This window comes from Pyrgilauda ruficollis, unplaced genomic scaffold, assembly GCF_017590135.1.
Source record: "Pyrgilauda ruficollis isolate IOZ18807 unplaced genomic scaffold, ASM1759013v1 scaffold345, whole genome shotgun sequence".
Taxonomy (NCBI): Eukaryota; Metazoa; Chordata; class Aves; order Passeriformes; family Passeridae; genus Pyrgilauda; species Pyrgilauda ruficollis.
In genome coordinates, this window is record NW_024524879.1 from 59,204 (window position 1) to 81,269 (window position 22,066).

At 47.4% G+C, this 22,066-nt stretch overlaps 1 protein-coding gene across 5 annotated transcripts in view; it reads right to left on the reverse strand.

Moving 5' to 3' along the window:
• Positions 1–8,834, reverse strand: part of LOC121357718 (5'-AMP-activated protein kinase catalytic subunit alpha-1-like) — a 48,340-nt gene extending 39,506 nt beyond the window's left edge. For 4 of the 5 annotated variants that reach the window (XR_005955757.1, XM_041475258.1, XM_041475257.1 and 1 more), the window contains exon 1: positions 8,186–8,832. Coding sequence is in view for 4 of the 5 variants with exons in the window: in XM_041475258.1 (XP_041331192.1) it covers positions 8,186–8,321 (136 nt within the window). In the remaining variant the exon portion in view is untranslated. Of the gene's footprint in view, positions 1–8,185 lie in introns of all 5 variants that reach the window. The other variant, XM_041475260.1, reaches the window with a different exon arrangement.
• Positions 8,835–22,066: the final 13,232 nt, after the last annotated feature.

Genomic DNA, 22,066 nt, shown 5'->3' on the forward strand with positions numbered 1-22,066 from the left:
TCTGTTGGAGTTGTTGCAGGATTCAGAGGCCATGTGGCCCAAAATAAAAACTCTGGATTAAAAACTCTCCATCAGGATCCACTTCTCCCTCACCATCGCCTTAAAGGGTTTCTCCAGCTCAGGAAGGCCTGAGGAGTGACCCTCTTCAATAGCAAGCTCCAGCCGTAAGCACTGGAGCTCGGGACGTGCCTGGACTTGTCCCCACGTGCCCAGCTGCGACCACAAGTACTGAATAGGGTCTCTGGGGAGAAAGGACCACAGGTGCCGCTATTTGGTTCAGCAGCTGAGGCCAGACAAGCCAAGGCAGTCCTGTTCAGTAATATTGGTAAAATCCAATACTTCTTCTCCTTTGAATCTGTTATGTGACTTTTTGAGAATGTTCAGTTTCCCCTAAATGTTAAAGAGACCATCTTTCTGGTATTTAATCTGGCAAGCTTCCTTTATATGGTCTACAACTTCTCTAGAATGAGGGCTGAGATGTCCAGAGGAGCTGATGAGACCCCTGACCCAGAAGTAGACCCAGACGTGGAAAATCCTGAGTGGTGTAGAGAATAAGAAGATATGAGCCAAACCCTGAAATAATTTTCTATCGCTGTAGCCTGGGATTTTTCACATGAACAAATTCAGAACCCAGCTGAAGTGGGGAAATAGCTAAAAGAGAAGTGCTATCTGTAGGGCAGCAGATAAGAAGCAGGGGCGCAGGGAGCTAAATCAGCAGCTACCCCAGTCACTCAGGCTGCAGCTAACACCCCAACTACTGAGGTTGCAGCTAAACCAGACAGTGAGCCTAAGCCACTGGCAGTCTCCACAGGAAAGAAGCACACAAGCAAAACCAATCAGCCAGTAACCTGTAGCAGGCACAGGGCCTGCAAGACCTCCCTGGCAGTCAGCAGCCTAAGATAGGAAATGCTGAGTCATGATGACTTAGAATCCCCTCTCTTCTGCCTTCGGACCCTTGCTTATCTCTCTGTAAGATGATAGGTCATTTTCCTTTTGACCTTTACTATTGGACAATTTCTAAAACTCTTGTACCCTATATAAAGAGCTACTTTTGCCCAGTTTGTCAGAAGATGCTGTCCCTGAGACCTTTGCAGAAGATCAATAAAGGACATCTCTGTGGAACGTCATACAGCCTTCTCTTCTCTCTCCCTGCATCTGCCAAAGGCACTTAGCAAGCTAAAGAGCTGAAATAACCAAAGAGCTGAAATCACTTAAGAGCTGAGCTTGATAAGGTTGCCTGTGGCTCTGGAGCTGCCTGGGAACTCGGACAGGCTGTGCTGAACAGGACTGCGCTATTTGGACCTGCAGCAGCCAGCCGGGGACACCCCAAAACCTGGCCAAGGCGAGCCCTATAGTAACCGATGATGATGATCCGGGGGAAGGACCCTCAACACCAATTACTGATACAAAAGCCAAAATTAAAGCAACTGACACAAGATCAGAAGCCACTATTAAGTCCTATTCCCTAAAAGACCTTCATAGTCTAAAAAAAGATTACACTTGAAAACCCGATGAATCTATAATTAGCTAGTTACTCCGTCTTTAAGATGCTGCAGGCAAAGCTACAATTTTAAACAGTAGAGAGATGAAGCATTTGAGATCCCTGTCACATAATCCCATCATCGACCAAAGAACGATGAAGGAGGCTAACCCTCACAGCCTCTGGGCACGGGTCCTGGAAAGTGTAACACAACGATATCTGTGTACAAACGATCTCTATATGCAACAAACTCAGTAGAAGACCGTAAAACAAGAAATTCAATGCTTAAAGAAAATAGCAGTGGCAGAGATTATCTTCTCAAATGACGTCAACACTGTAAAGCCAGACTTAGTGCCATGTACATCCGTAATGTGGCGAAAACTTATACGACTTAGGCCACAAGAATACGCTTCTGCTTTAGCAATAATGAAGCAGGATGACAGTGAAGAGACTGTGCTTAATATAGCGAAAAAGCTCCCAACATATGCAGATGCTGTACATGGCCCAACACATGCCAGAATCACAGTGATAGAAACACATCTGCAGAAATTAGAAGATAAGATAGAAGAGAATCACAAAAAACTCAGGGAAGAGATTAAAGAAGACTTTCTCTAAATCTTGGCAGTACAGATCAGAAGTTCTGGTATCCAACACAGAAGTTCCCCAGATGGGGAGAGAAGGTACACCCCACGAACTGAGCTGTAGTTCTTCCTACATGATTGCAGAAAAAACCACGAGGAAATAGAATAGAAAATCTACTGCTGCTGTAGCACAACAGGTGTGTGAATTGAAAGAAAGCAAAACTCAGAGAGAAAATTCCACCAAAAGAGAAGCAGCTAAAATAGCCCGTAACCAAACTGCCATATATAATGATGATGACGATATTTTCAATCCCCTTAAAGGAACCTCCAAGACATATGCCCAAGAAAAAAAGGATAACCAGGCTTAGTGGGGTCCTGCCTCTGGCCAGGTAGAGGCTAGAAAAAAAACGTGTTTTTTGGATTGTGTAGATTCATTAGCCTGGCACATCTGAACCACAAGAATATAAAGCTTTAGTCAACACTAGTGCACATTAATCCCATCAAGAAATGTGGGGGCAGAATCTGTTTCTATTACTGATAACGCAAGGGGATCACAGAATTTTACTTTAGTAGAAACTGAAGTGAACCTGACTAGAAATGAGTAGAAGAAACACCCTATTGTGACTGGCCCAGAAGCCCCATACATTTTAAGCATAGACTTCCTCCAAAGTAAGTATTTCAAAGACTCAAAAGGACTCAAATGGGCATTTATAATAGCTGCTGTAAAGACAGAAGGCATCAAGCAATTGAACACCTTACCTAGACTATCAGAAAACCCATCTATAGTAATTGCTGGGTGCCCCTGTCACAGGAATGATTGGCATCTGACTCCAAGGCTTCAGAATGCTGAACACTCACTTTATTAAAACTGTACTATATTACATTACAACTATATTAAAGAGAAATACTATACTATATCATACTTACCACTAACTAGCAAACACGACTCTCTGCCCGAGCCCCGACACACATGTGGTTCCCATTGGCAATGAATCCAAACAACCATCACCAGAATCCAATCAAGCAATCACCTTGGGTAAACAATCTCCAGAACACATTCCACATGGGCACAAACACAGGAGCAGCAAATGAGATAAGAATTGTTTTGATCATTCTTTTCACTGCTTCTCTCACAGCTTCTCTCTGTTCAGAGGGCATGTGAATACCACACCCATCTACAGTGAGACTCCTGAAAGTACAAGAACAAGTACCAATTGCCACCTCAACAGTACACCGCTGACAATACAGAACAAATCGAGATACCATAATCCCCATCCACAAAATAATCCGTAAACTAGAGAACCAAGAGGTAGTCAGCAAGACCCACTCACCCTTCAACAGCCCCATTTAGCCTGTACGTAAATCTAAAGGAGAACGGAGATTGACTGTAGACTACCGTGCATTAAATGAAGTGACTCCAACGCTAAGCGCTGCTGTGCCAGACATGCTAGAACTCCAGTACGAGCTGAAGTCCAAAGCAACAAAGTGGCATACCATCAATATTACTAATGCATTTTTCTCCATTCCTCTAGCAAGAGAATGCAGGCCTCAGATTACCTTCACCTAAAAAAGCGTGCAGTACACCTAAAACTGACTGCCCTGGGGTGGAAACACAGCCCCACCATCTACCATAGACTAATCCAGACTGCACTAAAAAAGAGTGAGGCTCCAGAACATCTGCAACATATTAATGACATCATTGTGTGGGGGAAGACAGCAACAGAAGTGTTTGAGAAAAAAAGAAAATCATCCAGATTCTCCCAAAAGCCAGCTTCACCATCAAGAAAAGCAAAGTCAAGAGACCTGCTCAAGAGATCAATTTTCTAGGAATGAAGTAGCAAGATAAACAACATCAAATTCTCACCAATGTCATCAACAAAATCACAGCAATGTGTCCACCACACAACAAAAAAGAAACACAAGCTTTCCTAAGCACCATACGTTTTTAGAAAATGCACATTCCTGAGTACAGCCAGATTGTGAGCCCTCTCTACCTGGCCACGCGCAAGAAAAACACTTTCCACTAAGGCCCTGAACAGCAACAAGCCTTTGCCCAAATCAAGCAAAGGATCACTCATGCAGTAGCCCTTAGCCCAATCAAGACAAGACCAGATGTGAAGAACATACACTACTCTACAGCCAGGAACCATAATTTATCCTAGAGCCATTGACAGAAAAAGCCTAGTGAGGCTTGAAGCTGATCACTAAGATTTTAGAGTTGAAGCTACAAAAAGTCTGAAGACAACTATACTCCAACAAAAAAAGAAATTTTAACAGCCTATAAAAGAATCCAAGCCACCTCAAAAGTAACAGGCACTAAAACACAACTCCTAGCACCCCAACTGCCAGTGCTAGGGTGGATGTTCAAAGCAAAAATTCCCTCTACCCACCATGCCACCAGTGCTACATAGAGCAAATAGATTGCTCTCATCACACAGCGCACCCGTATTAAAAAACTGAATCACCCTGAAATTCTAAAAATAATTACAAACTGGCCGGAAAGTGAAAACTAGTCTCGCTGATAAAGAAGAACAAGAAGTGACATGTGCTAAAAAAGCACCACCATATAACCAACTACCAACAGAAGAAACACAACACACTTTTTTTACTGATAATTCTTGCCGCATTGTAAGAATGAAACGAAAGTAGAAAACAGCTATATAGATCCCCACACAACAAGTCACAGAAGCTACAAAAAGATAAATCAAGCCAACTTTCTGAACTCAAAGCTGTTCAACTTGTTATGAATAAAAAGTTATCTATTTTTGTTTAAGGTTGCAGAGTTAAAACCAGTTGGACCAGTTGCTATTAAGTTAGCTTCATTGTTAAGAGTTCTTCTTCAATTACCTGTTAATGGTTGGTGATTACCCATTGTCCCCCTGGTGCTTACCAGGGAGCGGCATGGGAGTGGCATCAGAGCTAGTATGCAAATGAGAAATGCATTGCACCAAATCTTACAGTTTTCCAGGAAAACCCCTAAAAACAACGAGCCAACATAGAATTAGGGGACCTAGGCGATGTCTAAGGATGGGCGCGTAGTCCAGTGCCTGCTTGGATCCTTTTTGCTTCTCACCCTAACCTGAAAAGATGTTAACTAGGGAGAGGACCCGAAGTGTTGGACCGAAAATGAGGAATCTGCGAATCTCTCGTGAGGACGCAGTCCCCAGCTCTGCCTGCAGACCAGCAGACAAAGCTGCATCATCACCCTCCTCCTTCGTGCCACTCCTGGGAGCAGTGGCGGCGTGGGCGCGACCCGTCAATTTCTCCCCACCTGAGCTGATTCTTTTTAATAAAGGCATTAAAAAGGAGAAAGATCTCCTGCCCATTTATTTCACAACTGACCCTAGACATGACAAAAAAAGAGAAGTAGCCAAAGCTCTACCTCTACACTGATTCATAGATAGTAGCCAGTGCTCTGTGGGGATGGCTAGAGAAGTGGAGACTAATTAGCAGCATAGAGGAAAACCAGTTTGGGCTGCTAATGAGTAAAAAGACATTACTACCAGGGTAGGGAGGCTACCAGTGAAAGTCTGCCACGTAAATACCCATGTCCCCAAAAGTAAAGCAAATAAAGAGCACCAAAACAATCAGCAAGCAGACCAAGCTGCAAAAATTGAAGTATCAAAAATAGACTTAGATTAGCAACACAAAACAGAGTTATTCCTAACTCAATAAGCCCATAATACCTCAAGTCATCAAGGTAGAGATATCACCTCTAAGTAAGCATGAAACCAAAAAGTGAATTTAACCATAGACAGTATTTCTCAAGTTATCCATGACTGTAAGACATGTGCTACCATCAAACAAGCCAAGCGAATAAAGCCCCTATAATATAGTGGACAGTAGTCCAAATACAAGTATGGAGAAGCCTAACAGATTAACTACATCACACTGCCCCAGACACGCCAAAGCAAGTGCTACATACTCACAATAATAGAAGGCACCACGAGATAGGCAGAAACCTACCCTGTGCCTCATGCTACAGCCCATAACACCATCCTAAACCTTAAAAAGCAAGTCCTTTAAAAGCATAGTACCCCTGAGAGGATTGAGTCAGACAACAAGACTCATTTAAAGAACAGCCTTATCAACACCTAAGCTAGGAAACATGACATTAAATAAGTATACCATATCCCCTACCATACACCAGCTACAAGCAAAGTAGAGAGGTACAATAGACTATTAAAAACCACCTTAAAAGCATTAGCTAAGAAATCTTTCAAAAATTAAAAGCAACATCTGGCAAAAGCCACCTAGTTAATTAACACCCTAAGCTCTACTAACCGAGTGGGCCCTGCCCAATCTGAGCCTTTGCATAGAGTAAATGTCCCAGTAGTACATGTCAGAAGTTTGTTAGAGAAGACAGTTTAGATCAATTCTGCCTCAAGTACAGACAAACCCATTCATAGAATTGTCTTTACTCAAGGACCAAGTTACACATAGTAAATAATACAGAAAGATAAAAGAACACGATGTATACCTCAAAGAAATCTGATTGTTGAGTAAAAACTATATATAAATATCACTGTTTGCTGAATGTTACTGCCTTTGTCTGCATATAACTGTATATTAGATGCATAATATATATGTTTATAAAGTTAAAATATATATTTAATTTAGTAGTAAGCTAACAATATGGGGATAAGGGGTGGAATGTCCTGAGTTAACTATATAATACTTTTATCCCCAATCGTCTGTTCTGTTTATGCTGAATAATAAGTTTTACACCTTTAAGACTTATTCCAGAGTGTAAAGGAGAAAGAGAAGAAGCACGAAGTTTGTTTTCAGACACTACACTCACTCCTCCACATTCCTACTCCTAGAATATTGTTGTCTACAGATAAACAAACAACAAGATAAAACTCTCCTTTGTTTTAGTTATTTTTAGCTAACTGAAGCAAAAAAAGTTCCCTAATCTCTAGGTTTTTTCCCCTTTTCTTTAAACTTGTTTAAACCTACTCTAGACTAAACACCCAAAAAAGCACCAGCAGCTCACACCTGTAGCCCACCGGGCTGGGCCTGGGCTGCAACATTTCCAGCGCCAGAGAAACTGATAAGAGACTGAGTGAGCCAAGCTACAACCCAGGGAGGGGACTTTTCTGAGTTTGTCATCTCTTTTAAAGCAAAAAGAAGTTTTATTATTTAGGTTTTGTTGTTTAATACAGTTTTTTCCACTTTTCTCCAAAAAACTATTTTTTCCCAAACCAGTTAAAGGAAGAGCCAATTAAATCTGCTTTTCTAGAAGAACCACTTTAGGGATTCTCTCCCAAATTTGCCCTAAACCAAGACACATGCTTATTTCTCCCCTTGTAGAGTGAAGCAGCTTGTCTTCCTTATAAGGGCATCAAGTATTAATATTTGTGCGGCAGAACATACAGACAGCTCAAGAATTAAGGCTATCTACTTTCATTACATATCTGATGATGATTTATAGAAATGCAGCATAAGTAGCTTCCAACAATTATTTCTGTAAATACAGAAGAGAAAAATTTTGCTCTTCCTATGATTACTTCCCATTAGAAGTCCCTACCCCTAAGAAGTTAGCTAATACAACTCCCCTTTCCTGAAAGACGTTCACAGCATCCCAGACGATATTTCCACACCACCACACCCAGTCGACATCATTCAGAATGTAGCCCCGGCCACCACCCTTTAGCCACAGCATCTGGGGGCGAGGGTCCAGTTAACAGCCCGTGAAAAACGCCTTCTCGCGGTCGCCCCGAAAACACGTCAGCCCTACATCACTCTCCCCAACCCCTTTCCCACCACCCCCGTCGTTCCCCGGTGCTAGGGCGGTCACATCCCAGTGACCCACCGGGCTCGACAGATCCGGCCCGGCACCACCCCCGACGAAACTCAGACCCCATCCCCAACACTCTGAGCAAGAAACAGAGCAGGACCAAGCCCGAACTAAGGCGGCAGTCCAGCCCCAAAACGCCCCACCACTCCGATCAGGCCTCAACGTTCACCTGACTCCAGCCCCAGAGGACCGGCCACCGTCAGGCGACCGTAGGCGGCCGTGTCCCTCAGCCGGCAACACACCCGCCCAGCGCGCTACCCCCGCAGCCCGACTGGACCGTGCCGCTCCGTGGAGCAAGCGAGAGCCCCACTCCCTGCCACTCACCTTTGACTTTGCCGAAGGTACCGACGCCGAGCGTGTCGCCCAGAATATAGTGCCCAATCTTCACGCGGCTGTGCTCGTGCTTCTGTTTATCTGCCGCTGCCGCCGCCATCTTGAGCCTAGGGTTGAGCCTGCCCATAGAGCGCGCCTGCGCCGCAGTACTAGCGGGGGAGGAGCAAACAAATAACACTCATCAACCCAATCTGGAAGTGATCTCAGCACTTATCACTTTCCTGCCCTCCCCAGGGACAAATCCTTGCTGTTGGGTGGGGGAGGGCTGGGTCGGCTCAGTGGCACCCTAAGGGGTGAGGCTTCTGCAGGTGGGCCCTGCCGGCAGGGCATAACGGCGGGATGGAAAGAACAGCCCCCGGAAACTGTGGGGCGGAGTGAGGGGGCCAGGGTGTTTTTATGCCACCTTCCCTGGGAAATACTGGAAATTCGAACAGATTTCGGAACCGGGAGGGAAGGCAGGCGCAGAGCACTTCTCAGTTCTCAGCGGCGGTTCCCCTCAGCGCTGGCGCGATGCAAGGAGCTGACCTTGGCCTACCAGCGTCAGAAGTGGCACCGCCTGGAAGCTTAAGCTCCCTCGTGTTGCTGGCTAGCACCGCAATCGCCCGCAAGGCCTGTGCCTGCAGGCAGCAGGAAGCTAGGGCTAAGCGCTCCCCACAATACAGTTTGTCCTTCCTGATGCTAAAGTGAGATGTGTCCAACATAAGCATACTTTCAATTGAGAAATTGTGATAGCACAATGAGATTGCTAGGCTGTCTGCATTGTCACAGCCACAGGGTGCTGTGCAATGTGCTGCTGCACACTGCAAGGCCTGCCTGTGGAGAGCATACAGCAGCTCTCGCTGGGGTGGTGGCTTGTGTTGATTTGCACAGCCTGGTTTTTGGTAGCAGGGGGACCACAAAGATGCCTCCTGTGAAAAGCTGCTGGAAGCTTCCCACCATGTCCAGCAGAGCCAATGGATGATGGCTCTGAAGAGGGACATGCTGCTGGCCAAAACTGGGCCAATGAGAGATTGGTAATGCCTCTGTGATGGCATATTTAAGAAGAAAATTAAAACAAAAGTCACGGGGTTTTGCTTCTAGTTAGAGAAGAGGAGGGGGTGAGAACATGTGAGGGAAAACAACATGGTGACACCAAGGTCAGTGAAGGAGGAGGGGGAGAAGATGCTCCAGGCGCCAGAGCTGAGATTCCTCTGCAGGCTATGGTGAAGCAGGCTGTCCCCCTGCAGCCCATAGGTCCACGGGGGATGCAGAGATCCACCCACAGCCCATGGGGTAGGTGCCCATGCCGGAGCGGGTGGCTGCCTGGAGGTGACTGTGATCCAGTGGAAGGACCCAGTGGAGAGAGGGGGCCCTTGCTTCCAGGCTGGAGCAGCCTGTCCTTGGAGGACTGCACCCTGTGGAAGGAAAGACACACATCGCAGCAGTTTTGGGAGGACTGTGGGGGGGGGGGGAAAGATGTTTTTAAGGGCTTATTTTACCTCACATTATCCTCTTCTGTTTCTGTTAGTAATAAATTTCAATTTGCAACCTTAAGTTGAGCCTGTTTTCCCCTTGAAGTGTTTACTCCCGATCCTTAACTCAGGAATCCCTCGTTTACTTTTTTTCCTTTTCCCTCCTCTCCCTAGCGGTGGCAGGGGAGGGTGTTGGGGATTAGGTTTCTTTCCTTTTGTTCCTTTTTACTAGTAGAATTTTTTCCCATTAAGTTGCTAGGAGACACTGACAACTGGGTACTTAAGACAACAAAGAAGTGGCCAAAGCCTCAGGGGAAGAAGGCATCTGGTTGCATCTCTTTTTGGGAGTTTCTTTTCGAGGGGCAGAGATACCTGAGAATTGGGCAGGTAAAGGGGCGGGGGCATCTACTAGGCACTCTCTCGTTCTCTGTTTCGGAGCAGGACGGTCGAAGCTGCTGCTTAGGAAAAGGAATTCGCTGCCACCGCCATAACCCAGCCCGGAGCTGCTGCTTCTTCTGTGGGGTGAGCCTCTGCTCATGAGAGGAGCAACTGAACCTGGACCTTACTATCACCTACCTCACTAAAAGAGGGACCTATCACCATCTGCTCGGGTGCCCGGGAATCCTGAGCTCGCCTCTCCCTGCCCTGCTGGGAGCCGGGCCGTCGCTGCTCCGCCCCTTCTTCGGCACTGCTCTGGGTTTCTCCACGCTGTAGCCCCGCACCCCCTCCCCTGCCGGGACGTCCCGCAGTTCCAGCTACCGCCGCGGAGCTTCTGATACATCTCGTCCACCACCCCGGGATTTTTGCTCATTCCTGCCGTTCCACCTTGGTGCTTCTCAGACTCCTGCTGGGGCATCGGGATCGACTGCCCCCCGGGAGTCACCAGCGCCCCTGCCGTCTGTGACCGTAACTGCACCAAAGGGGAAAATGCCTGTGGCCGAGAAGGCTGTTACTGGGTTTGTGGTTCTGGTTGTTAATGCCATAGTTGTTGTATTTGATTTGCCTTGTTATACATACTAGTAAAGAACTGTTATTCCTATTCCCATATCTTTGCCTGAGAGCCCCTTAATTTCAAAATTATAATAATTTGGAGGGAGGGGGTTTACATTTTCCATTCCAAGTGAGGCTCCTGCCGTCCCTAGCAGACACCTGTCTTTCAAACCTAGACAGAAGGTGAGCGAGCGACTCTTGTGGGTGCCTGGCATTGGACCAGTGTCAAAACACGACATGGCTGAACACCCACCTGCAGACAGGGTTTCAGGCACTAATAATTCAGTGTGTTGCATATGGTTAAAAAGCATTTTTTCTAGTAATAATCTTTAATATGATTCAGAGAACATTCAGTATTACTCATTACAGTCATGAATTTAACAGAAAGTTGGAAAACAAATTTGGATCCCTGAAAAGTCTTTGTGTTAAAGCATCCCCCTAACCTAATGGGGCAAAAAATTAAAACCCATCTGTTCATTACTATGGAATAAAAAATATGAAAGCTCTAATAAGAAATATGGTATGAAAAAAATTTCATAAAACATATTACAGACTGTGTATGGTAATAGTTCTGTACAGAAACACAGAATTTTAAGGGGTTGGAATGGACCTTAAAGATCATCTACTTCCATCCCCCTGCCATGGGCAGGGACACCTTCCACTAGACCAGGTTGCTCCAAGCCCCATTCAACCTGGCCTTGAACACTTCCAGGGATGGGGCATCCACAGCTTCTTTGGGCAACCTGTTCCAGTGCCTCACCAGCCACACATTAAAGAATTTTTTCCTAATATCTAACTCAAATTTCCCCTCTTTCAATTTGTACCCATTACTCCTTGTCCTATCACTGCAGTTCCTGATGAAGAGTGCCTCTCCCGCTCCCTGTAGCCCCTTCAGGTACTGGAAGTTGCTGTGAGGTCTCCACAGAACCTTTTCTTCTCCAGACTGAACAGCCCCAACTTTCTTAGCCTGTCTTTGTAAGGGAGGTGCTCCAGTCCTCTTAGCAACATCATTGGTCCATCTCTGGACTTGCTCCAACAGTTCCATGTCCTTCTTATGTTAGGGGCACCAGAACTGTACTCAGTACTCCAGATGGGGTCTCACAGGAGCAGAATAGAGGAGCAGAATCACCTCCTTCATTCTGCTGGCCATGCTCCTTTGGATCCAGCCCAGGATTCTGTTGGTTTTGGGGCTGCGAGCACTCACTGCTTGTTGGGGAAGATGAAACAGGAAAACCTTATAAATATGATTGCCTGACAAAAGATTTTAAGAATATGGAAACTATAAGCAAGATTGAAATGAAAGCAAGCTTTGAGATACCTTAGTTACTGAACAACTAGAAAACAATGGTATGGCCGGCTGAAGGTAATCCCCTTTTGATGAAACAATATCCTCTGCTTGCAGACAGGTCCAAGGGTCAGAGCAGACCCTACTAGCTTGGCAGAAGGGGCCCAAAGAGTAGTTTTTAGGGTTTAAAATGTAACACAGTATGGTAATGTAATGATTCTTATAGGCTGTATGTAAATGCTATAGGATTTGTATCTTGTATTAGATTGGTTAGTGAGAATTAGAATATTCAACACAGAAGATTTATTGTATTGTAACGGGAACCATTGGTTCATTCTCTTCATCCTTTCTTTACCACACTCTTGCATTCATTCTCTCTCTCTACCACTCTCTTTACCTCTCTCTTTCGGGCCTTGCTCCGAGTTGCGGCTGGCAGCTCCAAGCAGGGCCCCTGCACCCACGCCCTCTGCAATAAACTGCAAGTCCCAAGACCTAGCTTCAGAGATCTCTCGTCTGCGTTTGTCCCGACCATCCTGACCCCCAGCAGCTCCTACAGTCTGGTGCCCAAACGTGTGTGAAGGGCCAGTTCAGCTTTTCCAGCTGTGGGAGACTTCTCCATGGACGGTAACTAAAAGACCAGTTATAGCTGCCTGAAAGGTGTCGTGAGCATGGCATACCGTTGCTGCGCAGCGTGAAAGCTGGAGCTCTTAAATTTTGCCGAGGCACACCTCGAGCATGGGGAGTCGTTACTACGTAGCGATTACCTGGAGCTCTCGGAGGAAATTGCCTGGCAGTCCTCGAGCACGGGTGGCCGCTGCTGCACAGCAGCTCCCTGGAGCTCTTTGAGGAAGTTTGCCGCAGCATCCCTCGAGCACGGAGACGTTGCTAAGCAGCGCCGACCGGAGCTCTAAGGAGGGACCCTGCCACGTGCCCCGAGCACAGGCGAGCGCTACTAAGCACCGCCCGCACTGGAGCTCAGTGCAGACCCGCCTGCGAGGTCCCGAGCATGGAAAGCCATTGCCAAGCGATGCCTAAAACCGGAGCTCTGAGGAAGGACCCAAACGCAGCGTCCTGAGCGCCGACAGGAGTGCCTGGCCAGCCCCCCACAACGGAGCTGATTGAGAACCCTGCTTCTGCGACATCGAGGTTGGTAACACACTGGTCTAATAATGGGACAAACTCACTCTGCCCATGACAGAGATCGCTATAAGCAATTAAAGCATTTATTAAGTTCTAGTCCAAGCAAACTACCGAAACAGGAGCTAAAAAACCTCTTAGAATGGACTTTGATTAACTTCCCAAATGCTGACCGTTTAGCCGTCTTTACCAGACTTTTGGGACACAGTTGGAATTAAGCTCTTTAATAATATCTCCCGCTGGGATATGGCTGCCGCGGAGCTGGTCCCAGCTTGCAGGGCGCTGGTGGAGCTGTTTGCTGCAAGGGCGCTGCCGGCAGCAGTCGTCCCGCCGAGCTCCGCTCCTGCTGCGAGTCTGCCCCTTGCCGCCGCGAGTCTGCAAAGGGGCACGCCCCCCACATCCCCGCCGGACCTGGTGGCTCCGGTACCCGCGGTCCCGGTGACCCCTGCCGCACCCCGCCCTCACGTCCCCGACACCCGTTTCCCCCGGCCCCAGCCGCCCCACCAGACCCCACGGTCCCTCCCACTGCTCCCGCCATCCCGTTGGTTCCCGCCCCCGGTTCCGCCACCATCGCGGCCCCGCCCCTCGCTTCCACCCCTACGAGCCCACCCACCAGCGTCACCGCGGCCCCGCCCCCCAATACCCCCGCGGAGCCGGCCGTTCCCCCTCTGCTACCCGCGAGTGCGACCGCTCCTCCAGCCACACCTCTTATGGCCGTGGCCGCTATTATAGCGGGCCCTCCGCAAAGTCAAGCAGCTACCCTTCTTCCTGCTCCCCAAGTCCCCCCTGCCGCCACCGACACAGCGCCGGCGGTGGCCGAAATCCCGTCCGCGTCCGCCGCGTCTTTGCAGTCTCCTGCCGCTCCCGGATCTGCGGTGCCGAGAATGCCTGTCGCGGCCGCGCTGGCGTCCCCGGCGCCCCTTGTGCACGTTGCCGCGGGAACCCTGCCCCCCTGCCCTGGCGTTCAAGCGCGCGCAGCACGCCCCGAGCTGCCCACCGGCCCCGCGGCAGGGCAGATACCCATGGCTAATCCCATCCCTGCCGGCGTTCCGGCGCAATTCTGGGACACGGGACGCCTCAGCCCCCCAAGTCACCCCGTGCCGGCGCCGCGGCGTCTGCGCGGGTGGTCTACAGCCTCTCCCGTGCCTACCGCCGCTCTAGCTCAAGTCTCCCGGCACCGGAGCGCCTGCACGCCGCGATCCAGCCACCGATCGCCATGGCCCCCCCGCAGCAGACTCCCGCCACCCGGGGATCATCTCCCGCTGACGGAGCCGCCCTGCCGCCGCCCGCGGTCGCTCTCCCGCTCCTGCCACCGCTGCCCGCCGGGCCGCCTACCGCTCCGGCCCACCTTCCCGCTCCTGGACCCCCCGAGGCACCCCCGTTGGTCACGGCCCCGCCGTTGGTCGCAGCCGCAGCGCCGGGCCGGGCCGGGCCGTGCCTTCTCTACCGCAGCCTCCCGCCCCCGAGCTGCTGAATGGCGCAGCTCCGCCGCCTCCTGTAACCACGGACGTCCCGTCCTTCCCTTCCACGACCGCAGCCGCAGCCCCTGCTCCCGTTTCCGCAGCTCCACCACTTCCCGCACTGCCCGACCCGCCCGTCATGCAGCCAACCGCCATCATGACTCCTCACGTTGACCTGGTGACGCAACCCACGCATGCCCAATCGCCACAACCCCCAAACCAGCAATATCACTCCGCGCCTACTCATCCAACCGCAGCACTGCTTCCGGGATCAGCCGCACGCAGCAGTTATCTTTCCGCGGCCCCGCCGCCACCCCCCACTGCTTTCGCCGCAGCTTTCATACAGCCTCCCGGTTCCGACCGGCTGCATGCCACTGTCCAGCCCCAGCCGGCATCCATATGGCCTCTCCCCTCACTTCCGCCGCCGCTGGGTCTATACACAGCACCACAGCAGCCGAATCCTATAGCGCCTTGTCCTGTGCCTCCGCCGCGAGGCAGGAGCAAGCAAGCAAGCAAGCCAACCAAGCCAAGCAGCCAAAAGCAAAAGCCAAGGTGCCTGGTCACACTCACACCCCTCCCGCCCCGCCGCGGCAAGACGGCCGGGGGGAGGAAAAGGCGCAGCTGCCAGACACAACACACGATATTGGGATAAAGGCTGTCACCCCACGACACTTTCATACAGCCTCCCGGTTCCGACCCGCTGCATGCCGCTGTCCAGGCCCAGCCGGGATCCATGTGCTCTCTCCCCTCACTTCCGCCGCCGCTGGGTCTATACACAGCACCACAGCAGCCGAATCCTATAGCGCCTTGTCCTGTGTCTCCGCCGCCTGCTTCCCTGCCTCTGCCGCCGCATCCCGCAGCCGACCCAAGCAGCACCGACTCACGCCCGCACCTCCTCGAACACCCAACCGCGTTTTCGCCTTCCGTACTCCTACCACCGAGTGGGACTACTTTGTATCACGATTCGTCCGCACAGCCACAGCCAGGCACACAAACCGTGCAACGAGGAATCCTACCACCGAGTGGGACTACTTTGTTTCACGACTCGACCGCACAGCCACATCCAGGCACACAAACCGTGCAACGAGGAGGGGGAGGGTGGAATATGACAACCGCTTTAATAAATACAGGACAGACAGAGAACTATTTTGCCCCTGCAAATGCCAACTCTTTGATCCCAACACAAAAGAATTCCGAAAAAGAACCGTTTCCAAACAGCTCCAGAGTTCCCCCAGTGTTTGGGACAGATTTCTCAATCCAAAATGAGACACTAAACCCTGAAAATTCGCCAGCATTAATCCCAAAATTAGAAAACTCACAAAAATGTTTTGATAATTCTCAACTAACAGACTGGCATAAAGTCAAACGCCAGATTTGCAAAGAAGAAAATCTAAGTCCTTCAGCTATACCTGTGCTATTCAGCCAGCAAGCTGGTGGTCCTAGAACATGGGTAGCTATCCTTCCTCGTGAGATAAAAGAGTTGCGAAAAGCAATAAAGGATAGTGGTATCTGCTTCCCATATTTTAAGCAACTGCTGAAAAGTACCCTGGAAGGACATACACTCACACCAAATGACTGTAAAAATCTTGCTAGTATAATTCTCACAGACTCACAATATATGCTATGGGAACTCAAATGGAGAAGTCTGCTTACAGGGGTACTAGCCACTTATAGACACAGTACTGATGCAGACCTTTGTACCCTTGCCACGTCTAAGCTGACTGGTGACCCTCCTGATGATCAGAATGATAATCAAGTGAATTTACCCAAAATAGCGTTGAATGACATTAAAAAGATGGCTCACAAAGCCTTTTTGCAAATTCAGCCTGCAGGAAGTTTTGAAAAAGCCTATAATCTGATTAGCCAAGAGTTGTCTGAACCATTTACCACATTTGTAGACCGGGTAATCCAAGCAGCAGAAAGACAATGCAGCAATGATATAGCTCGCCCAATAATGATACAGGACATTATTGAAAATAATGCCAATGCCGAATGTAAAAGAGTTATCAAAGCCCTGGGATAACTTACAATAATTGCTCCCAGTGTCAAAGAAGTAGTCAAAAAGAAAAGCAGAAAGATTAAATCATCCTGGGGACATCAATATGAGAGCGACTGTGATAGTGATTTTCACCCTCGGAACTCTGGAAAATCAATTGTTGCAAGCATTTTTCTACCTCAGTGGAGTTCTTCAGCTGCATTAAAACAGCTAAACAAATTAGAGTGTTGGCTGAGCAAAGAAGTAAATGCCACCTCTACTGTGATCAGTGATCTGTTGACAGATGAGGAGGAAGTCAGACATGCCACTTTACAAAACAGAGCTGATCTTGATTATCTTTTATTAGCACATGGGTATGGCTGTGAAGATTTTGAAGGATTATGTTGTATGAACTTATCTGATCATTCTGTTTCCATTCATAAACAGCTACAAAACCTAAAAGATTTAGCTAACCAAATTACAACAGATGACCCATCTTGGCTAGACAGTTTGTTTGATGGTTGGAGCTTTTCACCATGGTTCCTTTAAGGAACTCTGTAAAATAGGCTTGATTATCCTAATAGTAATAATTGTAGTTTTAGTAGCAGTACCCTGTATACTTCAGTGTGTGCAAAAACTAATGAGTAAGACAGTGTCTGATATCTTAGTTGTTCATCAGAATGGGGGAGATGTTGGGGAAGATGAAACAGGAAAGCCTTATAAATATGATTGCCTGGCAAAAGATTTTAAGAATATGGAAACTATAAGCAAGATTGAAATGAAAGCAAGTTTTGAGATACCAAGCCTTAGTTACTGAACAACTGGAAAACAATAGTATGGCCAGCTGAAGGTAATCCCCTTTTGATTAAACAATACCCTCTGCTTGCAGACAGGTCCAAGGGTCAGAGCAGACCCTACTAGCTTGGCAGAAGGGGCCCAAAGAGTAGTTTTTAGGGTTTAAAATGTAACACAGTATGGTAATGTAATGATTCTTATAGGCTGTATGTAAATGCTATAGGATTTGTATCTTGTATTAGATTGGTTAGTGAGAATTAGAATATTCAACACAGAAGATTTATTGTATTGTAACGGGAACCATTGGTTCATTCTCTTCATCCTTTCTTTACCACACTCTTGCATTCATTCTCTCTCTACCACTCTCTTTACCTCTCTCTTTCGGGCCTTGCTCTGAGCTGCGGCTGGCAGCTCCAAGCAGGGCCCCTGCACCCACGCCCTCTGCAATAAACTGCAAGTCCCAAGACCTAGCTTCAGAGATCTCTCGTCTGCATTTGTCCCGACCATCCTGACCCCCTGCAGCTCCTACAACTGCTGGCTCATGGTTTTTCATCACCCATCACCCCCAAGTCCTTGTCTGCAGGGGTGCTCTCAATCACTTTCCCCCCCAACCTGTAGGTGTGCCTGGGATTGCCGTGACCCAGGTGTAGGACTTTGAACATAAAGGGGGCTGATCTAAAGTACCAGTGAACACTATGCAGAGGTTCAATTTTAACTCATAATCCTCAAGTTAAGATTATTATAACAAGATCTCAAAAGATCATTTATATACTGAAAAATCATTGAGGCAGTCAAGCTTTCAACATTTAACAAAACACTACAAAGAACTGAAGCACTTCAGAATCTATATCTAGTAAAGCTTTTAGTCCAACAATGACTGACATGTAATAGTGAGCTACCTAAGCTCTTTTGAATAGGTTTAATGTAACCCAAATTAACTGATCTCCTGCCCCTCACCAAGAATTTTAAAGGAAATTAAAATGCAGCAGCTGTCAAACTGTTCATAAAATTCTTGGTATAGGTAAAATTCCCCCTGAAAGAAAGTTTGTAAGTTTTCAAAGTGACTGCAAGCCATTGCAAGTTTCAATCACTATTACCTTGATATGTTGTATATTATATAAATGCTCATTTTTCAGCAGTGTGGTACAGTATAATATAATCTAGGCTGAAGAGCTAACAGATAGCAGCAGCAAATAGCTAATCACTTGCCTTTGTAGGTCAGCATAATAAGCTGTGGGATGATGACCAAGAATCCAGGCAAGGGCTAAGACTTACCATCTATCTACAGCCCACACTGCATTCCCTCTGTGTTATCTTTATGGATGGATATCTGTGTAGCTGACATCAAGAAAGGATGAGTTGGCTGAAGAAGGTCCTGTGGAGATAGGATGCTCCTGTTTTGGCTCCCAACTAACAGCACGGGACAGAACAAAGTCATATGACTGGAACTTGACACCATGGCCAAAAAAGTAACTTTTGCCTGATTAAAGGTCATTAAAATATTAAAATGCACATCCCTGCATATGCTAATAAGCTTAATGAAGTACATGGTACCACATATATGATAATTCTCAACTTAGATCATGCTATACGTTACATAAGAGGAGGAAGATAATATAGGGCTATATATAAGGAGGGTAGAAATTTCACTTAGTGAGGAAGACGCAGAAAGACTTTGGAGACAGTCGATGGGCTACTCTTCTCTCCCCTCCCTCCTCCCAAGCAGGGACACCTTCTTGATAAAGTTTTGTGTATGATTATTATTACTCAGGTTAACACAATATTATTATTCCAAATCTGTATTTCTGTTGCTTCAATAAACCCCACTATTCGTGAATCTGTGATTGATCACAAGATTCTTATTGAATGCAACCGGACCTATATCATCGACTGGTAAACTGCACTATTTATAAATCTGTGCTCATGGAAGTTCCTATTGAACAGGACCAGACCTATAGAATTGAATTGGTTCTAATCAGAAATTAAGCCCAACCGCACCCAGCCCCTCTGATCTCTCTGACCAGCTAGAATGCAAGAGGAGTTATTTTCTGCCAAATTTCTTACTCTTAATGCAACACAGGCTGCTCAAAACAAAAATCCCATGTTACACAAAGAACATCATATAAGACTTTGCAAAGCAAAGGTTTTCATTCCCACCCATAGTCAGAACACCTGCCATCCAACAGTACTATTGTTCAAAAAGCCTTTAGTGCCTTGCTGACCTGTTTTAAGATGCTCTGAGGGGTTATTCTCACTCTGAGAGTAACAAAAAGACATGATTACTTCCTCTTACATTTGTTTCCCAGTATATAATCAAACAACACATTTTAGATGCACTCCTGAGCCCTGTGAATACATAGATGTGCAATATGTACAAAATATATTTTTAAGTTAACAGTTTTGACACCACTTACTTTCAAACTCTCAGGACCAATTAAAAGCAGAGTGAGTACAATATATTTGTTACATGCTAAGAGAACAGCAGGACAAGATTTCTCTTTTTGTTTAGAAACAACCTAAGTAGATACACTCAATTATCCAAAAGTATTAACTATACTTCATTTAAAATATAAGAAAGTGCAGTCAAGGGCACTCTAATTTCAAACCCGGCTGAAAATTTCTTCAGTCATCTGCACAAGCTGATACATTTGTGGACTGCTAATCCTTCAGTACTGACAAAGCAGTATGCTACTTCTATAAATTCATTATGAAACCAAAGGAATAATAGAACAGCCTCAGAAGCTTAAAATATTAGAAGTTTTTGGTGGTTTGTTGGTTGTTTGGGTTTTGGTTTTTTTGGGGGGGGAGGAAGAGAGGTGTGTGTATGTGTATGTGTATGTGTATGCGTGTTAAGTATTTTCTCTCCAAAGCATCTGAAATCCTCTAAAGCCTTGCAGGGATTACCATCTTCTAAATTTCCAAAACTTTTACCTTACAATCGCTTTTTTTTAAAGCTGAGTTTGAAAGCTAGCTGAGTGACCCAGTAACACACCATGTAGGGTGCAAGTTTATCAGGTACCAGTCCATAATTCAAATGTACCCCCAAGTCACGGACTTCTGTATCATACTACCTACCATTTAATGTTTTCACCCAGCATAAAATCCTAGAATCATTTAGGTTGGAAAAGACCTTTAAGATTGAGTCACACTTAACCCAGTACTACCAAGTCCACCACTAAACCATGTCCCTAAGTGCCACATTCACATGTTTTTTGAACACTTCCAGCGATGGTGACACTACCACTGCCCTGGGCAGCTTGTTTCAATGCCTGACCACCCTTTCGGTGAAGAAATTTTTCCTAATATCCAACCTAAACCTACCCTGATGGATCTTGAGGCCATTTTCTCTCATCCTGTCACTTGCTACATGGGAGAAGAGCCCAACCCCTCCACTCAGCTATGACTTCCTTTCAGGTAGTTGTAGAGAGCTATAAGGTCCTGCAGAGCCTCCTTTTCTTCAGGCTAAACAACCCCAGTTACCTCAACTGCTCCTCATGATTTGTGCTCTAGTCCTTTCACTAATTAACTGATCTATTTGTGTGTCAACTTTCCACACAGACCTTCCCAGACCATTTGAGTAACTTCTGTCTCAACAATAACAAATCTCCAGTCCCTTCATGTCTGGCAGTATGTGTGCTCCAGACTCTCCACGGGGTGCAGTCCTTCAGGCACAGCCTGCTCCAGTGTGGGTCCCCCATGGGGTCACAAGTCCTATCAGGAAACCTGCTCCAGCATGAGCTACTCTCTCCACGGGTCTGCAGGTCCCTGCTCCAGCACGGGCCTCCCACAGGTTCACAGCCTCCTCTCAGGCATTCACCTGCTCCAGCGTGGGGCTCCTCCACCAGCTGCAGGTGGATCTCTGCATCCCCGTGGACCTCCATGGACTGCAGGGGCACAGCTGCTTCACCACGGGCTGCAGGGGAATCTCAGCTCCAGCGGCTGGAGCACATCCTGCCCCTTGTCCTGGTTTTAAAAACTCATGGGGGAAATTAAGGCCACTCGAGCCGTCCCCTTTTCTATAACGTTGAAGTAAATACTAAGGAAGACTGAAGTCGGAGTCACAATTTACTAAAGAGGCTCGCAATAAACACAGCAATAATAATAATAAACGATTGTACAAAAATAAAATGGTATAGCCAACAAAGGCGATATGAAGCCTGAGGCAATATGGCCAAGGGTTCTGCGGTTTAACGCCCTCCCCCCCCCACCACTGCCAGAAAAAAACAAAACAAAATAAAAAAACCAACCAAACAACCCCCCCGCCAAAGAAAACAAAAAATCAAAACAAACAAACAAAAAACCCAACAAACAAACCGAAAATACAATGACTAAACAAGCCCTCCAGGAGCTCGGTCGTCCAAGCCGAGTCAACTCTCCCTCCACTGAGTTCAGTTTGGCACCAGGTTCCTGTACCGCCTCTACCACCGGTCTGCTGTGCTGGGGATGTGTGTGGGTTGGTTCTGCTGCTTCGCTGCCTCGTCCTAATACCCCGCTGGATTCCTTTTTCAGCTCTGCTAGACTCAGCTGATATCGGCACCGCCGTCTCTCCTCAGCCCCTCGTCCTGCTAAAACGTCCTGGAAGGACGGGAAGAGAGGAGAGAAATGGCAGGGTGCAGGGTGCCGGGGTCTGCAGGCCCCTTAGCTGAAGCGAGCCAGTCAAAAATTGCCACATTTGTTTCTGGCCATGGCATTTTTCCCCTACTGGAACTACTCCCCCAGCAGTGATGTGACTGGTATTAAATACACAGTGCTGAAAGCTTCACCCCTCCTTCTCCACTG